General features: G+C 31.7%; 1 protein-coding gene across 2 annotated transcripts in view; it reads right to left on the bottom strand.

The window, feature by feature from the left end:
- The window catches only part of znrf3 (zinc and ring finger 3), a 135,800-nt gene that overhangs the window by 37,993 nt on the left and 78,853 nt on the right, over positions 1-18,954 (bottom strand). The window contains exon 2 of one of the 2 annotated variants that reach the window (XM_073950455.1): positions 13,601-13,793. In XM_073950455.1, coding sequence (XP_073806556.1) covers positions 13,601-13,723 — 123 coding nt within the window. In that variant the 5' untranslated portion in view covers positions 13,724-13,793. 2 annotated transcript variants of the gene reach the window in all.

Below are 18,954 nucleotides of genomic sequence, written 5' to 3'. Positions count from 1 at the left end.
AGTTTTTGTTCATATTTTGAATAATGATTTATTATACTTTTTGAAATAAATTTTATCGTTTCGGCCATCATTATTGTGCAAATTGAATTTTTGTTTTAATCAAATTTCAATTGTTTTGTTTCTACTTTTTTTCACATGGTGTACCATTAGAGCTGGGCGATATGGCAAAAATCCAATCTTGATACTTATTTTCTATATTGAACGATAACGGTATAGATTTCGACATCAGTTGTTATTGTTCCAAATTTAAAAGAGTACCCCAACAATGACTAAAGACGCATAACATCCTGATTTACATTTAAAATGGCATTACATTTATCCCGATAAATTTTCAATGGCCGAAAATTCAGTACATATATCAACACACTTTGACTCCAATTGTTGCACAATCCTGTTGTGTGATTGGCTCTTAGATCAATATAGAATAAAAAAGTCCAGAGCTTATCATTGTTATTGACAATAAGATTGTTTATCTGACCTATATTTATCCATATAGCATTTATTAAGTTTGAGCAAAGTTTAGTAACTAGCTTATCTAATAAAAAAAAACATTATTTTTATTATACAATCACAAATGTAAAATTGCATGAATTAAATTACATTTATTATACATTCAAAAAGGTGGCAACACCAAAGCTCCAAACATGCCAATTTATTAAAACCAAGTGCGATTTTGGGCCTTCTGCATGGATTTTGCCTACCCAAATTCAAAAGCTTCCCAAATCCACATGCAGAGGTGTAAATGCAAAAGTTTGGTATTATTTTAAAGAAAACCATTTGAATTGACATAAAAACACAGTGTAAAGTGACTAAAATAATTGTATATGTTGACTGTGTTATAATAAAAGAGGTGCTTTTTGTAAACTCAAATTTGAAAGTGTACCTTTTAGGTAGGCATGGGACGATAACCATTTTCAAGGAAAAAGTCAAGGTGTTAAGACGCCAAAATGTTTTGTAATATGTTCCTAAGGTAAGATGTTTTTATTTAGATTTTTATTTTTTAATTTTAGGCCTACAGTTTTTCCAGCAGAAAAGATCTCCAAAGATGCGGTTTTAAATTGTGAAAAAATCTGTTTTCGAAACTAATGAAGGCAGCAGAAGTCAATGACTCATTTGAATTATTTAGCCTGACATGTTTACTGCTCAAAAATATTTTAAATCTTTCACAAAATAAAATATATTGTGTTCAAAGGGGAAAAAGTTTGTTTTGTTACCCAGACATTTAAAAAGAACTTACTTTATTTAGAGTAGCAATTGCAATACCGTGATACTTTTATCCAAGGTTTTCATACCGCCAGAATCTAATACCAGCCCATGCCTAATTTTAGGTTCTGTGTGGTCCAGGTTGCTGTAAAATATTTTAGGTGGTTCCTACACAAGTCAGTAATCATGGAAAAAAAAAGAAAAATGTCTATATCATAATCTATGCAAAAGTTATTCTATTCTGACTGATGATAGAACAGAACCACTTATTGGGGTGTTGGACCAGTACCGTCCTTTAAAATGTAAAGAATGTGGAAGTAAATGATGTCACGTACCCCGGTACTGGGTACACAGAGTCTAAAAAGGCTGATACAAGGCCTGTACCATTTTGAGCACATGGGTCTTTATTACACTGTCTGATGAAGAGTTATGTGCTCGAAACGTTACATGCCTTGTATCAGCCTTTTTCATTTAATAAATTGGTTTATTATTGGTTTAAATTTGGCTTAAATTGGTTTAATTTGGCTTTGGTGTTGCCGCCTTTTTAAATATGTATTTTGCAGTTTTTGCTGTTTGGCTGAGCACCCAGTTAAAGTGATGCTTATGCTTATTTACATTTTTTTCATTAAATTACATTTTTAAAATGTAAAATTTTATTCATAAAATATTTTAGAAAATGCTTGATTTTCTTTTCAAAATTCCAATGAGTTTCCAGTCAAAATGAAGCATGGAATTCTTTTTTTAAATGTGTGATAATTCCATTAGCAATTATTAATGATTTTAAAACTGATTAATACTGTATATATATATTTAAAAAAAAAAGGTACATTTCTCAACACAACAGCAATAACATACAGCAGGCCAATGCATTTCAGTCATGGCGTTACATCAAGCTGCAAAGGCCGTCTGGAAAAATCCACAGGTGATTTGCTAACTCTTTTTATTTTCATTCTCTTGTAAACACCAAAACAAAACACTTCCTGGGGGAGCTCTTTGAACTGAGACACCGCCGTGACATTTTCCCTGGCGGCTTATCCGTCTCCCTCTCCCTCTCGCTGTTCCTCCAGCTCTTGTCTTAAGCTCCAAGGGTTTCTTTTCTTCTCACTTTTAAATAGAGGGCCAGCACTGTGAAGTCTAATAATGGTCATTTGGCCTGCCATTGAAGGCTGGGTAATTCTGCCAGGCCTCGGCTCGCTTTCAAACACATGGCATTGGGAGCTTCCCAGTGGCCATGGCAACCCGACTCAGTGGGTGATTTCATAGTTGCGAAGGCCAGCCAATGGGAAGAGTTCCTATTCACTTAGAGCAGTCGGCCAATGGGAAGAGGCTGATATCTATAAACTGGGAGTGGCAGACCAGTGGGAAGAGGCTCCACCTTCTAGGAGTAGCTGGATATTGAGAAGAGACCCGCCCATTGAGAGCAACCAGCCAATGGGAAGAGGCTCCGCCCACTGTGAAAAGCTTTGACACCATGCAAAGGAAAGCCCAGTGAGATCATATCAGCAAGTTGAGGCAAATGCAAACATAAAAGAGAAATCCCAGAGCCTTGTCCAATCAGACAAGCTGCAGTTCAAAAACCACAATCCGCACCCCCATTTCACCCCGGCCACTCCTGATGCTTCTACATTTGAGCTGCGCAAGCCTGTGTATGTGTGATTAAAATACCAAACTAAAGTTCAAATGAAAACAAATAAATTAATATAATAATAATAATAATAATAATAATAATAATATTAATAGAAAATATAAATAATAATAATAATATTAATAACAATAATAATAATTGAAATCATAACAGCAACAACAACAACAACAATAATAATAATAATAATAATAATAATAAAAATAGAACAAATTATATTAATAATAATGATAATAGAAAATTGATAATAATAATGATTAATAATTATGTGAAAATAAAAATAACAAATATTAAAAATAATCTTACTAAAAAAGTGAACAAAACCAATTAATAATAAATGAAGAAAAACACAATTTCTACCATAAATAAATAAATAAATAAATATATATATATATATATATATATATATATATATATATATATATATATATATATATATATACATACATACATACACATACACATACACATACATATACATACACATTATTTTCTTTATTATATAATAATTATACTAAAATAAAAATAATTAAAAGTCTATAATGCAGCAAAAATAAAAAGAGATGAAACAAGACGATACATATTCTAAAATAATAAAAAATGTGACTAAAACTATAAAACATACCAAAAATAGTATAACAATAAATAAAACATATTAAACAATTACAGAAAAATACTCATCACCAAAAAGACAACAAAAATTTACTGAAAGTTAAAATAATTTAAAAAGACAACTGAAAATAACAAAAGATATTACAACCAATATGATTTTCTGAGTAAAGTAAAATGAAGACTAACTGTTTGTCTGTTATTTCTTACAAGACGATCATATAACTTATGCCAAGTGAATAAAATTCATATACTGTTGTAGCGTGTACAAGTGTAGCACCAAAAATTATCACAATTTCACAATATTACTATGTGTTTTACTATTGTTTTTACAAAAAAAGTACATACACAAACACACAAACACACTCACACACACACACACACACACACACACACACACACACACACACACACACACACACACACACACACTCACACACACACACACACACACACACACACACACACACACACACACACACACACACACACACACACACACACACACACACACACACACACACACACACACACACACACACACACACACACACACACACACACACACACACACACACACACACACACACAGGCATGTGGACTGATGCAATAGGAACGGGAAGGCTCAGTATGCGGTCAGAGATGAAAGGATTGAAGCCTCAGCCGGTTTTGCATGTGTCAGAGTGGAGCAGTGTTTGGGGGAAAAAAGGATATCATGCTGGCAAGAAGACAAAAAAAGAGAGAAAGAGAGAGAGAAAGAAAGAGACAGACCAACAAACAGATCAAGACAGCCTTAGAAAGAGGAGAAACCTGCTGAGAGTGGATGAAGTACATTCACCACAGGAGAAACAACAAATATCTGTGTACTGTACACAAACAGGAGACCAGATTCACTGCATTTACTCATAGAAAGACTGGAAGGATCTCCTTTTTTTGAAAATAAATGTGATAAGAAGCAATTAAATTGATAATTGATTAATAAATAAATCTAGATAACTTTATAATTTGGTGCTTAAAACACCTCTTTAACAAATAACAAAGTTATCATATTATCCATCTTCTGCCAAACACAAAGATATTTTGAAAAATGTTGGAATGTTAGAATAAATGTTGAAACCATCGTTGGTCCTTATTGACCACCATAGTTTTTTTAAACCTCTACCAAATCTTCGAGGAGGACCATCATTATAGTTTTTTGGTTATCAGCATTCTTTAAAAAAACACATTTTGTGTTCAGACAAATATAAACTTCAGAACAATTTGACAGGGCCAATTTTCATTTAAAAACATACAACATAAATAACATGCACAATATACTGACACTGGGGTGACGAAATGATTGAATAAAGTCTTTAATTTTGTTTCATGTGCACAAAGCACTCTCAAAATTGATAATATTTCGATTGATCCACTGAAGACACATTGGGCCGTATCATACACCCTATCATACGCTGTTTAAATAGCAAATGCATTAGCGCTCATTTGTGCGCCCATAGGCGTTTTGGTCTAAAAAGGGAGGCATTCTGAGGCGGACCGCTGGCGCGTTGCTATTTTGAGAAACTATAATAGATTTTTCATTAGACCAAAACTAACCCGGTCTAAACTTCGGCGCAGAGTTGCGCCTCGCTTACACACTGCTTAATACACACAAGAGAGCAATAGGCAAATATCTTTACATATGAAAAAATTTAAATAATAAGGATATATATAGGATATAATAAGAATAAATATATGATATAAATATAAAGGATTAAAATATTACAAAACATACTATTTTCTAGCCTAAATAAATATGAAAAACCACTGCTTTTATGTCTTCTTCATCTCGGGAGGCTTTTTCAGTTCATTCATAACAATTTGCTTTTGTATAATGTTATTATTATTAGCAGTATTATTTATTATATCCATATTTATATTTGTTTTATAAAAAACAAGCTTAGATTTGCCCACCTGTCAGGTTTTAGACCAAATAGGGCACAGCATGTGTTTTAGGATATAACTCAGGTTTTTGAGCACATTTTGTTGTTATTGTTCATTTATTAGTTTGCTGGAAATTAAAACTGAATTTAGAAATAGTTTTGAAACGAATATTTGTGCTTAACAAACAAAAGTATTTATTTATAGACTAATTGATGTCTGTGCGTAAAGGTTTCCCTATCCAAGAGCGAATGTAAAAGTAGTTCCATTATCTCTCGTTCTCACACAGTAGATGCTGTGTTTAACAGTTTTCTGTTAAAAAACTGTTAACTGTTTGCTTGTGAAATGCTCATTTTTTCCACTTAGACTTACTTTGCGTCCTGTAAATAGCGAATGCGCTTTTGGCGCGACGCAGCTGGCTCTTATTGGGGAATGGGAGATGAGACTCTAATTGGTTTATTCTCAAAACACACCTATAACTCATTAAGATAATAAACTCAACCCTTTTATACCATGCGCCATGGCGCAAAGCAGGTTTTCCCATCCTTAAATTAGCAAAAACGCATTCTGACACGCCCTGAAAGCGTTTGCGCCCAGCGTTTTGCGCATGGACCGTCAAAATAGATCCCATTCTGTTTAGAGTATGTTTTTGGTAACTTTCAGAACTTTGAATGAGTCTGGACCATTGCTGTCTATGGAGGATGAGGGAGCTCTCGGATTTCATCTAAAATATCTGAATTTATGTTCTTGAAGATGAGCGAAGGGTGAATAACTATTGACAGTGGTTTCATTTTAAATAAACTAAGCACTTAGCGCATGATACGTTTACTTCATGACATCACATCAAAACAGGCTTCCTACTGGCTACTGAGGGAATAAGTTCTCAAGGCGTTAGACTCCAGTATTGAGCTCTATGGAGGGCGAGGGTGCTCTCTGATATCATCTAAAATGTCTTCATTTGTGTTCTGAATTTGAATGAAGATCTCAGGGGAAGGGAACAACATAAGGGTGACTAATTATTGACAGTGGTTTCATTTTTGATGAACTAAGACCTAGCGTATCACCACATCAAATCAGGCTTCCTATTGGCTACTGAGGGAATCAGTGCTCAAGACATTAGACTCCAAGTCAGGCATACACCTGAATAACACATCAACACTTGAAAGCGGTTTGCTGAAAAGATCTGTAATCAGCTAACACTCTTTTCTGGGTGAGAAAGTGAAGAGAAGAACGAGCCGGACAGAGAGAGGAAGCAGGAGAGGTGGGAGGTGAGCAGAGCGATGGCTCTCTGTGGACACAGACCGGAAAACACAGGAAGAAACTGTGTACATATACATGTCAGCAGGGCAGCTCCGGCAAAGACCTTACACACGTAGCAGAAACCCACACAACCTTTACTCAAATACACACAGGGCAGAGGGGGATGAGGCTGTGTCTCTCATCTTTACTGTAAAGACAAATCATTCGCACAAACCACCACGAACCCTGGTTTTGGGTATAGAGCTCAGATTCACATTAAATTGTCATTGATTGTGGTGCTGCCCGTTAGCTATTGAGGTGATATTTAATAGGAAATCACTGCTGCATGAACTCGAAGGATTAGTTCAAACAAAATGATAATTCATTCACTTCATTTACTCATCTTCCCCACTTGTTCTGTTTGTTTCTTAATTCTGTTGAACACAATAGAAGATATTTTAAAGAACATTGAGAATGGTAGTTATGAATTGCATAGTAGTTTTTGATCTTGTGTGTTCATTGGAAGAAGAAAAAACCCTTAAAGGTTTGGAACCACTTGAGTAAATTTAACATTTTTAGGGTAAATCGTTGGTTGCCAATATTTCTCAGATGATCTTCATGTTGGAACAACATGAGGATGAGTAAATGACTACAGCATTCCAGACATAGACCACAGTGACTTTAAACTACATGGCGCATAACTCAAGTAAATGTTTATTAACACAGATTCAGAATAAATAAAAGTAAGAACTTCTTTATTTCATAAAAATGAATAAATGAAAAAAATCTAAAAGTAAATATATTTTAAAATAAAATACGTCTTTAAAAAAAGTGAATAGTTACATTTTATTCCATTATAAGATAAAATAAAAAATAAATAAAATAAAATAATAAATATGAATAAATCAATAAAATAAAAAAGAATGAAAATTAATAAATAAAAAATGAATAAATTCATTACATTTAATAAAATGTAATAATAAAATAAAATAAAGTAACATAAAATAAAATAAAATAATATAAAACTAATTAAATTAAATTAAATTAAATTAAAATTAAATTAAATTAAATTAAATTAAATTAAATTAAATTAAATTAAATTAAATTAAAACCATACACTGAAAAATGTGCCAGGTTCAAACCTTTATGAAACGGCATAGTTCAGTGGATGTAAAAAGTTCTTCATGAAACCATCAATGCCAATGATGAAACTTTGTGTGAGGTCACTGATATCCACCAACACTCCTTTGGTTACCAGATAAAGACAAACCCATATGTAACATTATAAATATATTTGCTGACCCTTTTTGTCAATTAAATGACTGCTTGCTGAATAAAAGTAATATAATTTAGTAAAAAAATAATAATAATTCACTTAATTTACTCATCTTCCACTTCCAACTCTGTTTGAGTTTCTTTCTTCTATTTCTTTATCTTTCCATTAAGACAAAAACCATTCAGTACTAAAGTCTTTAAGATGTTAAATGTATCAAATCAAAGTTAAACACAGTTTAATACATTTGTAAAAGCCTTTTCGAACAAAAAGCTTAAAGTTGAAAAAGCAGCATTTATTGTTGAAATAAATCTTCTGTAATATTAGAAATATATTTGTTGATACTTTGTCACTTAAATGACTGCAAGCTAAAAAAAAAAAAAAGTAATATAATTTATTAAAAATAAATGTAAAAAAATCCTTCATTTACTCAGCTTCCACTTGTTTCAGTTTCTTTCTTCTGATAAAATAAGCTATATTGAAGAAATTTGGAAAATAGTCACTGACTTATATATTTGTATCTTTCCATTAGGATAAATACCATTCAGTACCAAAGTCTGTAAGATGTTAAATGCATCAAATCAAAGTTAAACACCGTTTAATACATTTGTGAAAGCCTTTTAGAAAAAAAAAAGCTTAAAGAAAGTTAAAGAGCAGCATTTATTATTTAAAATAAATCTTCTGCAAAATAATTATTATTAATTTATTTGTTGACACTTTTTGTCACTTAAATGACTGCTGAATAAAAGTAATATAACTTAGTTAAAAAGAAAGCACTGAAGTTCATGTTGAGATCAGAGCGGAAAGATTAGAGAGACGAGAAGAAAAACAACACTAAAGGCAGGGGTGGCACAGCAGGGACAGGCTGGCACAAGCAGGTCAAGGGGACACTGGTGAGACGGACAGACATCAATGCCGGGGCCAGAATGAGAACCCCAGCTGAGCGGGGACCCATATCAGAAGGCCGATTATGACAGCCGCCTCTCTAATTATAGCACTGGCACAAAAGAAGCGGAGGATGTTTTTCTATCCCATTATTATGAAAGAAAAAGAGATGGAATGTGTTTACCCTCGTTCACCTAACACGAACTTTCCGGAAATCTCATCTGTTGATATTTCAGAATTTATTATTATTATTATTTTTAAATGCTTTTTGTGTTGGTTTTATGCTAAGCCGAAACCATAACTGTTGCAGGCGTGTATCACAGAACAAAGAGCGGTTCACTTTATTTATTCTCCTTGAGTTGTCTTATAAAACCACAAATCAGTATACTGACAAAACACACTTCATGAAATAAATCTGTCTGATGTCTATTAATCGTAAAGCAATGCAGACGAAACTGTTACATTTCAATCTTGTCATTGTCATAACATGTACAGTTTAATCACAAAAGGTATATAGAAATGCTTGGTTTAAGGTTGTGAAAAGAATGCATTGATATTGAACCAGTCTCAAATAAGCTATAGTATACTACTACTATAAAATTAATAATAATAATATTAATAATAATAATAATAATAATAATAATAATAATAATAATAATAATAATAATAAGCAATAGTCCAAGTATATAATAACTATAGTCAAAATATCTAATAATAATAATAATAATAATAATAATAATAATAATAATAATAATAATAATAATATTAGTAAAAATATCTAATAATAATAATAATAATAATAATAAGATTAATAATAATAATAATAATAGTGAAAATATTAACAGAAACAATAAAATAATAAAAGAAATAATAAAAGTAAACATTTGTAATAATAATAAAGTAAAAATCTATAATATCAATAACAATAATAATAGCAAACATAAATAGAAAAATATCTAATTATAAAAGTAAATAATAATAGTAAAACTATATAACAACAAGAAAAAAAATGTATAATATTAACAACTATATTATAAAATAAGTAATAATAATATATATACAAGTCAAAATATTGAATAATAATATTAATGTTAATAATAATAATATTAATTAATAATAGTACAAATCTATAATAATAATAATAAAAATATGTAATAAGAAGAAGAAAAAGAAGAGGAATAGTAGTAGTAGTAAACATATAATGATAATAATAATAACAACAACAACACAATAATAATAGCAATATTAGTAAAAATATAAAAAGCAAAATACCTAATAATAATAATTTTATTATTATTATAAGTAGTAAAATATCTAATAATAATAATAATAATAATAATAATAATTATTATTATTATTATTATTATTATTATCATTATTATTATCATCATTATTATTATTATTATTATTATTATTATTATGCTAATAATAATATAATAATAATAATAGTAAAATATTAAATAATAATAATAATAAAATAGATAATAATGATAACATCATTATTAATATTAATAACAACAACTGTAAAATGTATAATAATAATAACAACAACAACAACAACAATAAATCACTATCATCATCATCATCATGATATTAATATTGAGAAAAAGGTGGAGGAGATATCATGCCTCCTAAAACTTACATTTTGATAAACTCTTAATAACCTTTGATTTGCAAGTTGAATTACATGAGTTTCATAATTTATTTTTTTATTAAACGCTTTTAGATGACAAAAATACATTTTCAAAAATGATATGAAGTCAGACATTGTAGAAAAAAAATATAATAAAACACTTGCTGTACAATTGATTTTCATAGAGAAAATGCAACAATTGCATTTACTCTGGTCCTAGTCAGAGCAAAAATGTGTTTTTGCTCTTTATATTCTCCTTTATAAGAGACATAAATGCATATAAAATATAATACTCAACAGAAAACACTATATTTTGTCTAAAGTTTGAACAAATGGTAATGCATTACAGAGTGAAAGCAAATCAACTTAAAGCCACATATGCCAATGGGAAAGGAAAAATGCTGATTGTTTGAGAACATCTCAATGAGAAAGCAAAAAGCAGAATGACTTGTGTGTAAGGTTAAAGCCCTTCCAGCATTAGACATGGGAAAATATTCAGCCGTTTTAAAGCACGAGTGTCCTGCCGAGTATAAATGTGTGGAAATCTTCAAATTTCCCCATAAAAAGATCAAACACATAAATAGATATTGCTGTCTTGAGACCGCAGCAAGAAACGCTTCATCTGCATCTGGATTTGTTCAGTGTGTCTAAAGAGCACACATGCTAGCCAACATCACTGAGATTACTCAACCATGTGACATCACTGCACTTCAACCAATCGGCTTCTAATATTTCAACTAATACCAGTATTAAAGGGGTCATGAACTGAGAAATTCAAATATGCTTGATCTTTTCACATACGAGAGGTCAATGTACTACAAAAAACATCCCGGAAGTTTCAGAAATCAAAGCTTTTTTGAAAAAGTTGATCCGTCAGAACAACAGGTTCTGAAATTAGACACTTTATTACATAATAGTGTGACTAAACTCCGCCTCCACAGAAGATGATCAGCGCCCAGTTCTGCATCATTGCCTGTTTAGCTCCACCCACAGATTCAAACACTTAGTATCTAAATAATAAGAGATTTAAAACATCTGGCTTGATTATATATTATTATATGGTATTATATAGTACATTATACTATTAATATTATACTATATTACTATTATATAGCTATAATATAGTAAAAATATATAATAACAATGGTAATTATAATAATTAACAATTTAAATATTTAGTTATTTAATAATAATAACTTTGTCATTTTTATTATTGTTATTAGCTAAAGTAAAATATGTAAAAGAAGTAATAATAATAATAATAATAATAATAATAATAATATGAATAGTAAAATATCTAATATTAATAACGCAAATATATTATAATAATAGTAAAAATACAAACAAAAGTAAATATTGTTACTAATATTTACTATTAGTAACAAAAATAGTATATATATATATATATATATATATATATATATATATATATATATATATATATATATATATATATATATATATATATATATATATATATATATATATCTAATAACAACAACAAAAAGTAAAATATAAAATAACAATAGAAATTAATTAATATTAAATATATTTAATAATTTAAATATTTAGTAATTGAATAAAATATATTTTTCTATTATAATTATTATTAGCAATAGTACAAAATATTAAATAATAATAATATTTAAAATACCTTGTGATAATATTAATAGTAAAATATAATAATAATAATAAATAATAATAATTTAAATATTTAGCCATTTAACAATAATAAGATATTTTTGCTATTTTATTATTGTTATTAGCTACAGTAAAATATCTAATAATAATAATAATAATAATAATAATATCTAATGATAAATTCCAAATATATAATAATAATAGTAAAAATACAAACACTAGTAAAACTATCTAATAACAACAATAGTAAAAATATATAATAACAACAGCAATTAATAATAATAATTATTATTATTTTAATATTTTATTAAATAAAGATATTTCTACTATTATTATTATAATTAGCAATAGCAAAAATATCTAATAATAACAATATAAAACATATATTTATTATTATTATTATTATTATTATTATTATTATTAATATTAATAATAATAGTAGTAATAATAATAATAATAATAATAATAATAATAATAATATCTCATTTTAATAATACAAATACATAATGATGATAATAGTAAAAATAAAAATAATATCAAAGTATGAAATAATAATAATAAGCCAGTGTATGTGCACAAATACACTTCATAAAACTGATTTCAGACAGACTTCTGAGACATCAAAAAGATTCTGAGACATCATGTCCAATAAAATAGTGAGCGCTTTGGTAATAACTAAGGGCATATTTGGCCGGCATGTTATTGCTTTCTACACATACGTAAAAGTATAAATTAGCTTTAAGGTTAAGTGTGCGCAGATGATCTGACATTTCCTTCGCACAGTCGCATACTCGCTGCTGTAGCCTGATGTGGATCCTGACATGTACCTCACAAAAAAATTTTAACTACACATGATAAAGTATCGTGCAAGATCTGTGATTGGTTAGCCTGGTAGCAGTGATGGGTATGAGAGAGACCAAATCCATTGGAGAGTAGCAAGGCTGTTGTGTTGAGGTTTAACAAGTGTTGAATCCAGTGGAGAAGCTCTAGGTCAGGGGTGTCCAAACTCGGTCCTGGAGGACCAGTGTCCTTCTGATTTTTTCTCCAACTTGATTCAACACTCTTGCCAGGATTATTCTAGTATATCTAGTAAGAGCTTGATTAGCTTTCATTAACATTTATACTTTCATTTCTGGTGTAAACTCAAAACTCCAGCCAAGATAATAAACACAGAGAAACATACAAACCCCACCGCCTGCTAGTGTTTCAGAAGTGTTATTGTCAGAGCAACACAAAGAGAATGTAGACGTATAAATGCATGGTTACATGTAAGATATGCACCATGGAAGGCGCTGATCACTTTAGAAGACGAGATAATGCTGTGCAGAACCAAGAGTCTATAATCCACCATGCCTGTTACCTATCATTTCTAAATTATGATCCATGTAAAACTTATTCTTAATGCAAAGTTCTTGAAAGCACTGTAAGTGGAACAGATAAACAGAAGATCGTATTGGAAAGTTTACAGGTAATGACTCTCCAAATCCCTTTTGTAATTGAAATGCCTAAAAGCCATTGATGAATAGAAATTTACAGCAAACAGAGCTGAATTGCTTACCTTGCCCAGTACTGTAAGACAGCTTGGGTCCAACTCAGGCTGTTCCAGTTTGACCACCCCGACCCAGCCATATTCATACAAGTCTTCTTCATCGTTATTGTTACACAGGCCCAAAGGGTGCATCTGCAAGACAAAGAAAAAAGTATTTAATGCCTCATTACAATTTGAACAATTTCAATAAGCTCATGCTCCGCTGGGAGATGATCAAATGTGGACAAGCTTAAATTTAGCATGATCCATAAGTTAGCGTGAACCATAAGTTGCTAGGTAGGGTTGGCAACTGAAACCCAGTGCCAATACAGCACTGCTACCTGTTACCGGTATGAATCAGCATATGAATTTCAGTGCCTAATTTTGCCACTACTGGTGCTGTCACAAGGACGTAAGAAGCATCAGGGGGTACATCAAAGCACAAATGGGTCATGTTGTGTCGAACCATATCTAAACATTTAATTCTAAACAACTTTGAGGGATACGAACACCATCGTTGAAGTAAGGCACCTGCTCTTCTTGCTTAGCAATGTATAGAAGGCAATGCATGTGGTATTGTGCATCTGGGGAGCAACTGCCTTTTTTATAACTCATCCGTTTCCTTTATATTAGGTTTTATTAAGTCTGCATAAGTAAGGGCGTGGATAATGAAGAGACAGTTAGGTCTCGCTGGTTGCCGTTATGCCACCTCAGCTGATTCCGGCTGATTAGCCGCTGAACTAGGCATATGCATCGTATTTTTGTTTTGTTTTATGTGGCTTTACACAGTCATTTGCTTTTTGGAATTACTTCTTACAATTATCAGATGATATGGCATGCTGTGTGCACTTAATTGTGTTAAGCCCAACCTTATCGATGAAACTTCAGCATTGATCTACTACTAACTGAAACAGAATATTACCAAAAAAAGAAGTACCACCACTCCAAATGTGGAAGCAAACGGTAAAATCCTTGAAGATTACGGAAAACAAATCATATTTGTGAGTGGATTAACATGCGCAGATTAATTGTTCAACTAAAGAACAACAATTTCCACTAGCAAAATAAACATTGTAAATTTGGATTTCACATGGATCTCACCCTATGTTAGACCCTTTTACGCCTGAATTTAGCATGGGATTAACAAAAAAACAGCAGGTGTAAACAGGGCCTAAATGATAAGCCACAACCTGAGCTCACGCGATTGCAACATACTGTAACTCTTCCCTTAACCTCTTAACACTTCCTTCATAAACTGGACTACATTGATGTGCCGTACCACACCCACAAGACAGCGAAGGTGTGGAAAACTCAAAACGCTATGTGCCGAGCAGACATTATAATTACTATCATTAGGTGTGCACCCAAACCATCAGAATAGCGGACAGTTTAGATATCAGGCAGATTCATTCATTCCCGTTGGCTTAAATCCCATCTTTAAGTGTGAAATCAAGGGCTTCTGGTGTGTAAAAGAAAAAAACTTGCCATGGACATTTATCAATGAAAATCTTCCAGGAGATAAAAACTCTCCTAAAATGAGCCAAACTGGGTTAAAGATTATTTAGCAATTACATAAGTGCTGAATGAGGCCACACACTGTTTGAGGATGGCGGTTTATTACTTTATTAGTGCTATTAGCTTCAGTAGACCATAATTTCACGGACATGTTGTTGGATTTGATATTAAATGAGTGATGAAAGCATAAGCTTTGTGGTCTTGAACCGCTGAAAAGAGATGTTAGAGTTGGAAGGGATGTTTACAAGACCACTAAAAACAACTTTGGGGACCTGAAAATGTGTTTCAAAGTGGACGTTTTTGAAATGAAATGGAATCATCTTTTCGCAAACTGCTAAAATCGGAATTTGTGGAAACGTCACGATCGTTTGCGTTATGTGTTCAGTCTATAAAGTGGTGCAGATCCAGGTTTTGTCAAAGCCTAGAGGACAAATTAGCTGATGTTCTCTTAGTTTTACAAAGGAGACATTAGAGAAAAATAAGATCTGCGGTAAACATAACTTAACAATACATCAACATTATAAAATGCACAGTTTCCTGTCAGGATCTTCATATCTCGCTCTTGAAACTTCTCCTTCAACTTCTTTAATCTCTGCTAAAATTCATTTCACAGACGTAGTATAATGTTTTTGCAGTGGAGTTTTTATGCAAATCTGGATATAGTTTGGCTGAAATGAAACCAAAAACAGTCCAGTTGCAGATCGTGGATTTTAATAAATTTGTCCGTTTTCTTGCGGAGGGATCAGTGCTTCCCTAGAAATTGGTGTGTTTAATAGATGTTGTAAAGCAAAATGATGAAATATTGTCAAGATACTGTTTACCAGATGTTAGTTCACCTGGAAATTTAAAATATTTAAATATTCCTAAATATATGTAGTCAATGCAGTCGACTGTTCATAAAACTGTTTATATATGAAGTAAAATATCTCCAATTTAGTCTAATATCAATAGTTTAACTTTAGATTACAAATCACAGCAAATGAAAACGATTATTCTGACCAAATATTATCAACAAAAAATTCTCTATTGATAATCTCCCCAGCAAGCACACAACATCGAAAGAGGTTAATATTAGATTAGATTTAGGTCGTGACATCAGGTGAACAAAATTCTATATCTAGCCAGGATCCAAGGACAACGTTATTTTGACGTCCAATAACAACATCAAATGACGTTGATATTTGGTTGATTTCAGGTTGTGTTGGGAAGTGACCAAAATCCAACGTCAAGCCGACATCTTAAACTAACGTCATATTAACATCAAATACTGACATTTCTTCAGGTATGGCAACCAAAATCCAATGTCTGATAGACGTCATAGTGGTAACGTCCACACAACGTCAGGCTGTAATATCATTAGTTGTTGATATTTGGTTAATTTTAAGTTGAGTTGGAAAGGGACCAAAATCCAGTGTCTAGCGAACATCTTAAACCAACTTCATATAAATGTCAAATACTGAGATTTATTTGTTGGGTATGGCAACCAAAATTCAACATCTGACAGATGTCATAGTGGTAACGTCCACACAACGTCAAGCTGTAACATCATTAGACGTTGATATTTGGTTGATTTTAGGTCAGACATTGACGTTGGCCTAACATTGGGTTCTGACGTCAACAAAATTTTTATTTCCAAACAAAATGCAGCGTCCCCACGATGTTGGGGCACAATGCCAATATTATCAAACTTTTAAAGAATACAACAAACATTAACATATCGCTTAAACTCAATAGGTAATAAATAATTTGAGAATATTTTCTCTATTTCGTCCTCTATAATTTTATACAAACTGTTGACAGAATTCAAAATACAGAAATAATATCAAGAGAAAAGGAGAACCAGCAAATGATGTGAAATATTTTCTCGAGATTTAGGGGCAAGACCGATAGCAAACCTGATTAAAACTCCATGGCAACCAGTGATTCATCTGGTTTGACCTCTGTGACCTGTTCTCCACCCATAGCTGAGAGCTTCTGGGCAAAAAAAAATGTTAAGGACTGCTCTAAATGAGCAAATTGGATTAACACTCTGAAAAAGCTGATTATCATCTTAACTCAAGAATCAAAAGCAACATCGTCTCCCAAAGAGGCCTACCAGATTTGCATAAAAGTTTGATGACTGCACTGATATTGTGGCACGTTATCGCATAAGACTGGCAACAAATTAAAGTGGCATTGTCAGTTGACCACTGATAATCTAGTTCATCATTCAAAAAGTCCAGATTAGGTAACGATACGGAGGTTAAATGACATCCTTTTTTTAATCAATGGGATCTACAATGCATTCCTTTATGGCCTCTGAATCCTTGCATTTCAATGAGGATTGTTAATTGGATTTTGAGTTCTCACACAAGCCTATAAGCTGAATATTTAAGGAAAATGGCTAAAAAAACTAAATAGCATTGTTGTTGTTTTCACATGCTATATTTGTATCATTTTTAAACATATGTACACTCATACATGTTACAAAGGCCTTTAAATGCTGTTCTGATGTAAAGTTTTTGTTGAAAATGGTTTTATGAAAATGCCTCATTTAGTATATTGTAAAAGTGGCATGACAAACACAAATGCAGCACAATTTAGGGAGTTGGAAACTGAAAATTGTGTTAAAATACTGTACAAATAACTACAAAAAGTCAGAAAGTAACACACCTAAATTAAATGTGAAATGCTAAAGTAGTAAAGCCAATAAATATATATCTTGAACTGGATTTTTCCAAGATTGATTAAAGAAAAAAATGCTAATTTTAGAAAAAAAAAAAAATAAATAAATAAATAAAGATGCCATCCCATCTTTCATTTAGCAAACACCTTCCAAAACTGTACATTTGCCATGTAAGGCAAATTACATAATGCAGAAGGCACTGATCAAAGTCCACAGCACATATACAAGGTTCCCATTTTGAGCCAAAATACAAATTTACAGATATTTTCCTGATTTTATGAATTTAAAAGCTGAATTTCCATGACCTATGCGTCATATTTCTCACATATGAGTGGCATGGCCATTGTAACTTAATTGTAATAAGACTCATGGTCTCATTCACTTTCATCATTTTTTAGCAAAACAGTTGCTTGATTCTCTTCTGATATTGCTTTAATATAATTAACTGCTGGTTGAAAAACGGGAAGGAATGAAAAAAAAATAGACTAAGACTTGAATAAAAAATACATTTTAAATTATGGAAAATACAATTTAAAACAACTAACAAACATCCATCATATTCCACAATATTTCCCTGACTTTCAATGTTGGGAATATGCCTTTAAAATTGTAATATATTTAAAAAAAAAGACCATGAACGGTCCCATCCATGAACAATGAGAAGCCTGCATATCTGAAATGGATCAACCAGTAGCAATTATTCAACATTTATAGTGTATCCTTTAGGCCTATAATAAATAATAATTTCTTATATTTATATAGCGCTTTTCTGGACACTCAAATCGCTATACAAAATTTTGGGGGATTTAAGTCATCCACCACCAGTGTCCACCTGGATAACACGACGGCAGCCATATTGTGCTAGACCACAGCTAGACCAGCTGATTGTTGGAGAGGGGAAAGTCATGAAGCAGATTATGATATGGGGATGGTTAGGAGGCCATGATGGACAGAGATGGTCACATTTGGCCAGGGTTAAACCCCCACTCTTTTTCGAAGGACATCCAGAGAATTTTAAACACCACAGAGAGTCAGGGCCTCAGAGTAACATGTCAGTCAAAAGACGGCGCTCACTGAGCAGTATAGAGTACCCTTCACTATACTGGGGTGTTAGGACCCACATAGAACGCACCCCTTGCTGATCTCACTATCACCACTTTCGGCAGCAACCTAACTTTCCCATATGGACTCCCATCCTGGTACT

Source organism: Danio rerio, chromosome 5, assembly GCF_049306965.1.
Source record: "Danio rerio strain Tuebingen ecotype United States chromosome 5, GRCz12tu, whole genome shotgun sequence".
In the NCBI taxonomy this organism is placed as follows: domain Eukaryota; kingdom Metazoa; phylum Chordata; class Actinopteri; order Cypriniformes; family Danionidae; genus Danio; species Danio rerio.
This window is presented reverse-complemented; position numbering and strand designations above follow the sequence as displayed.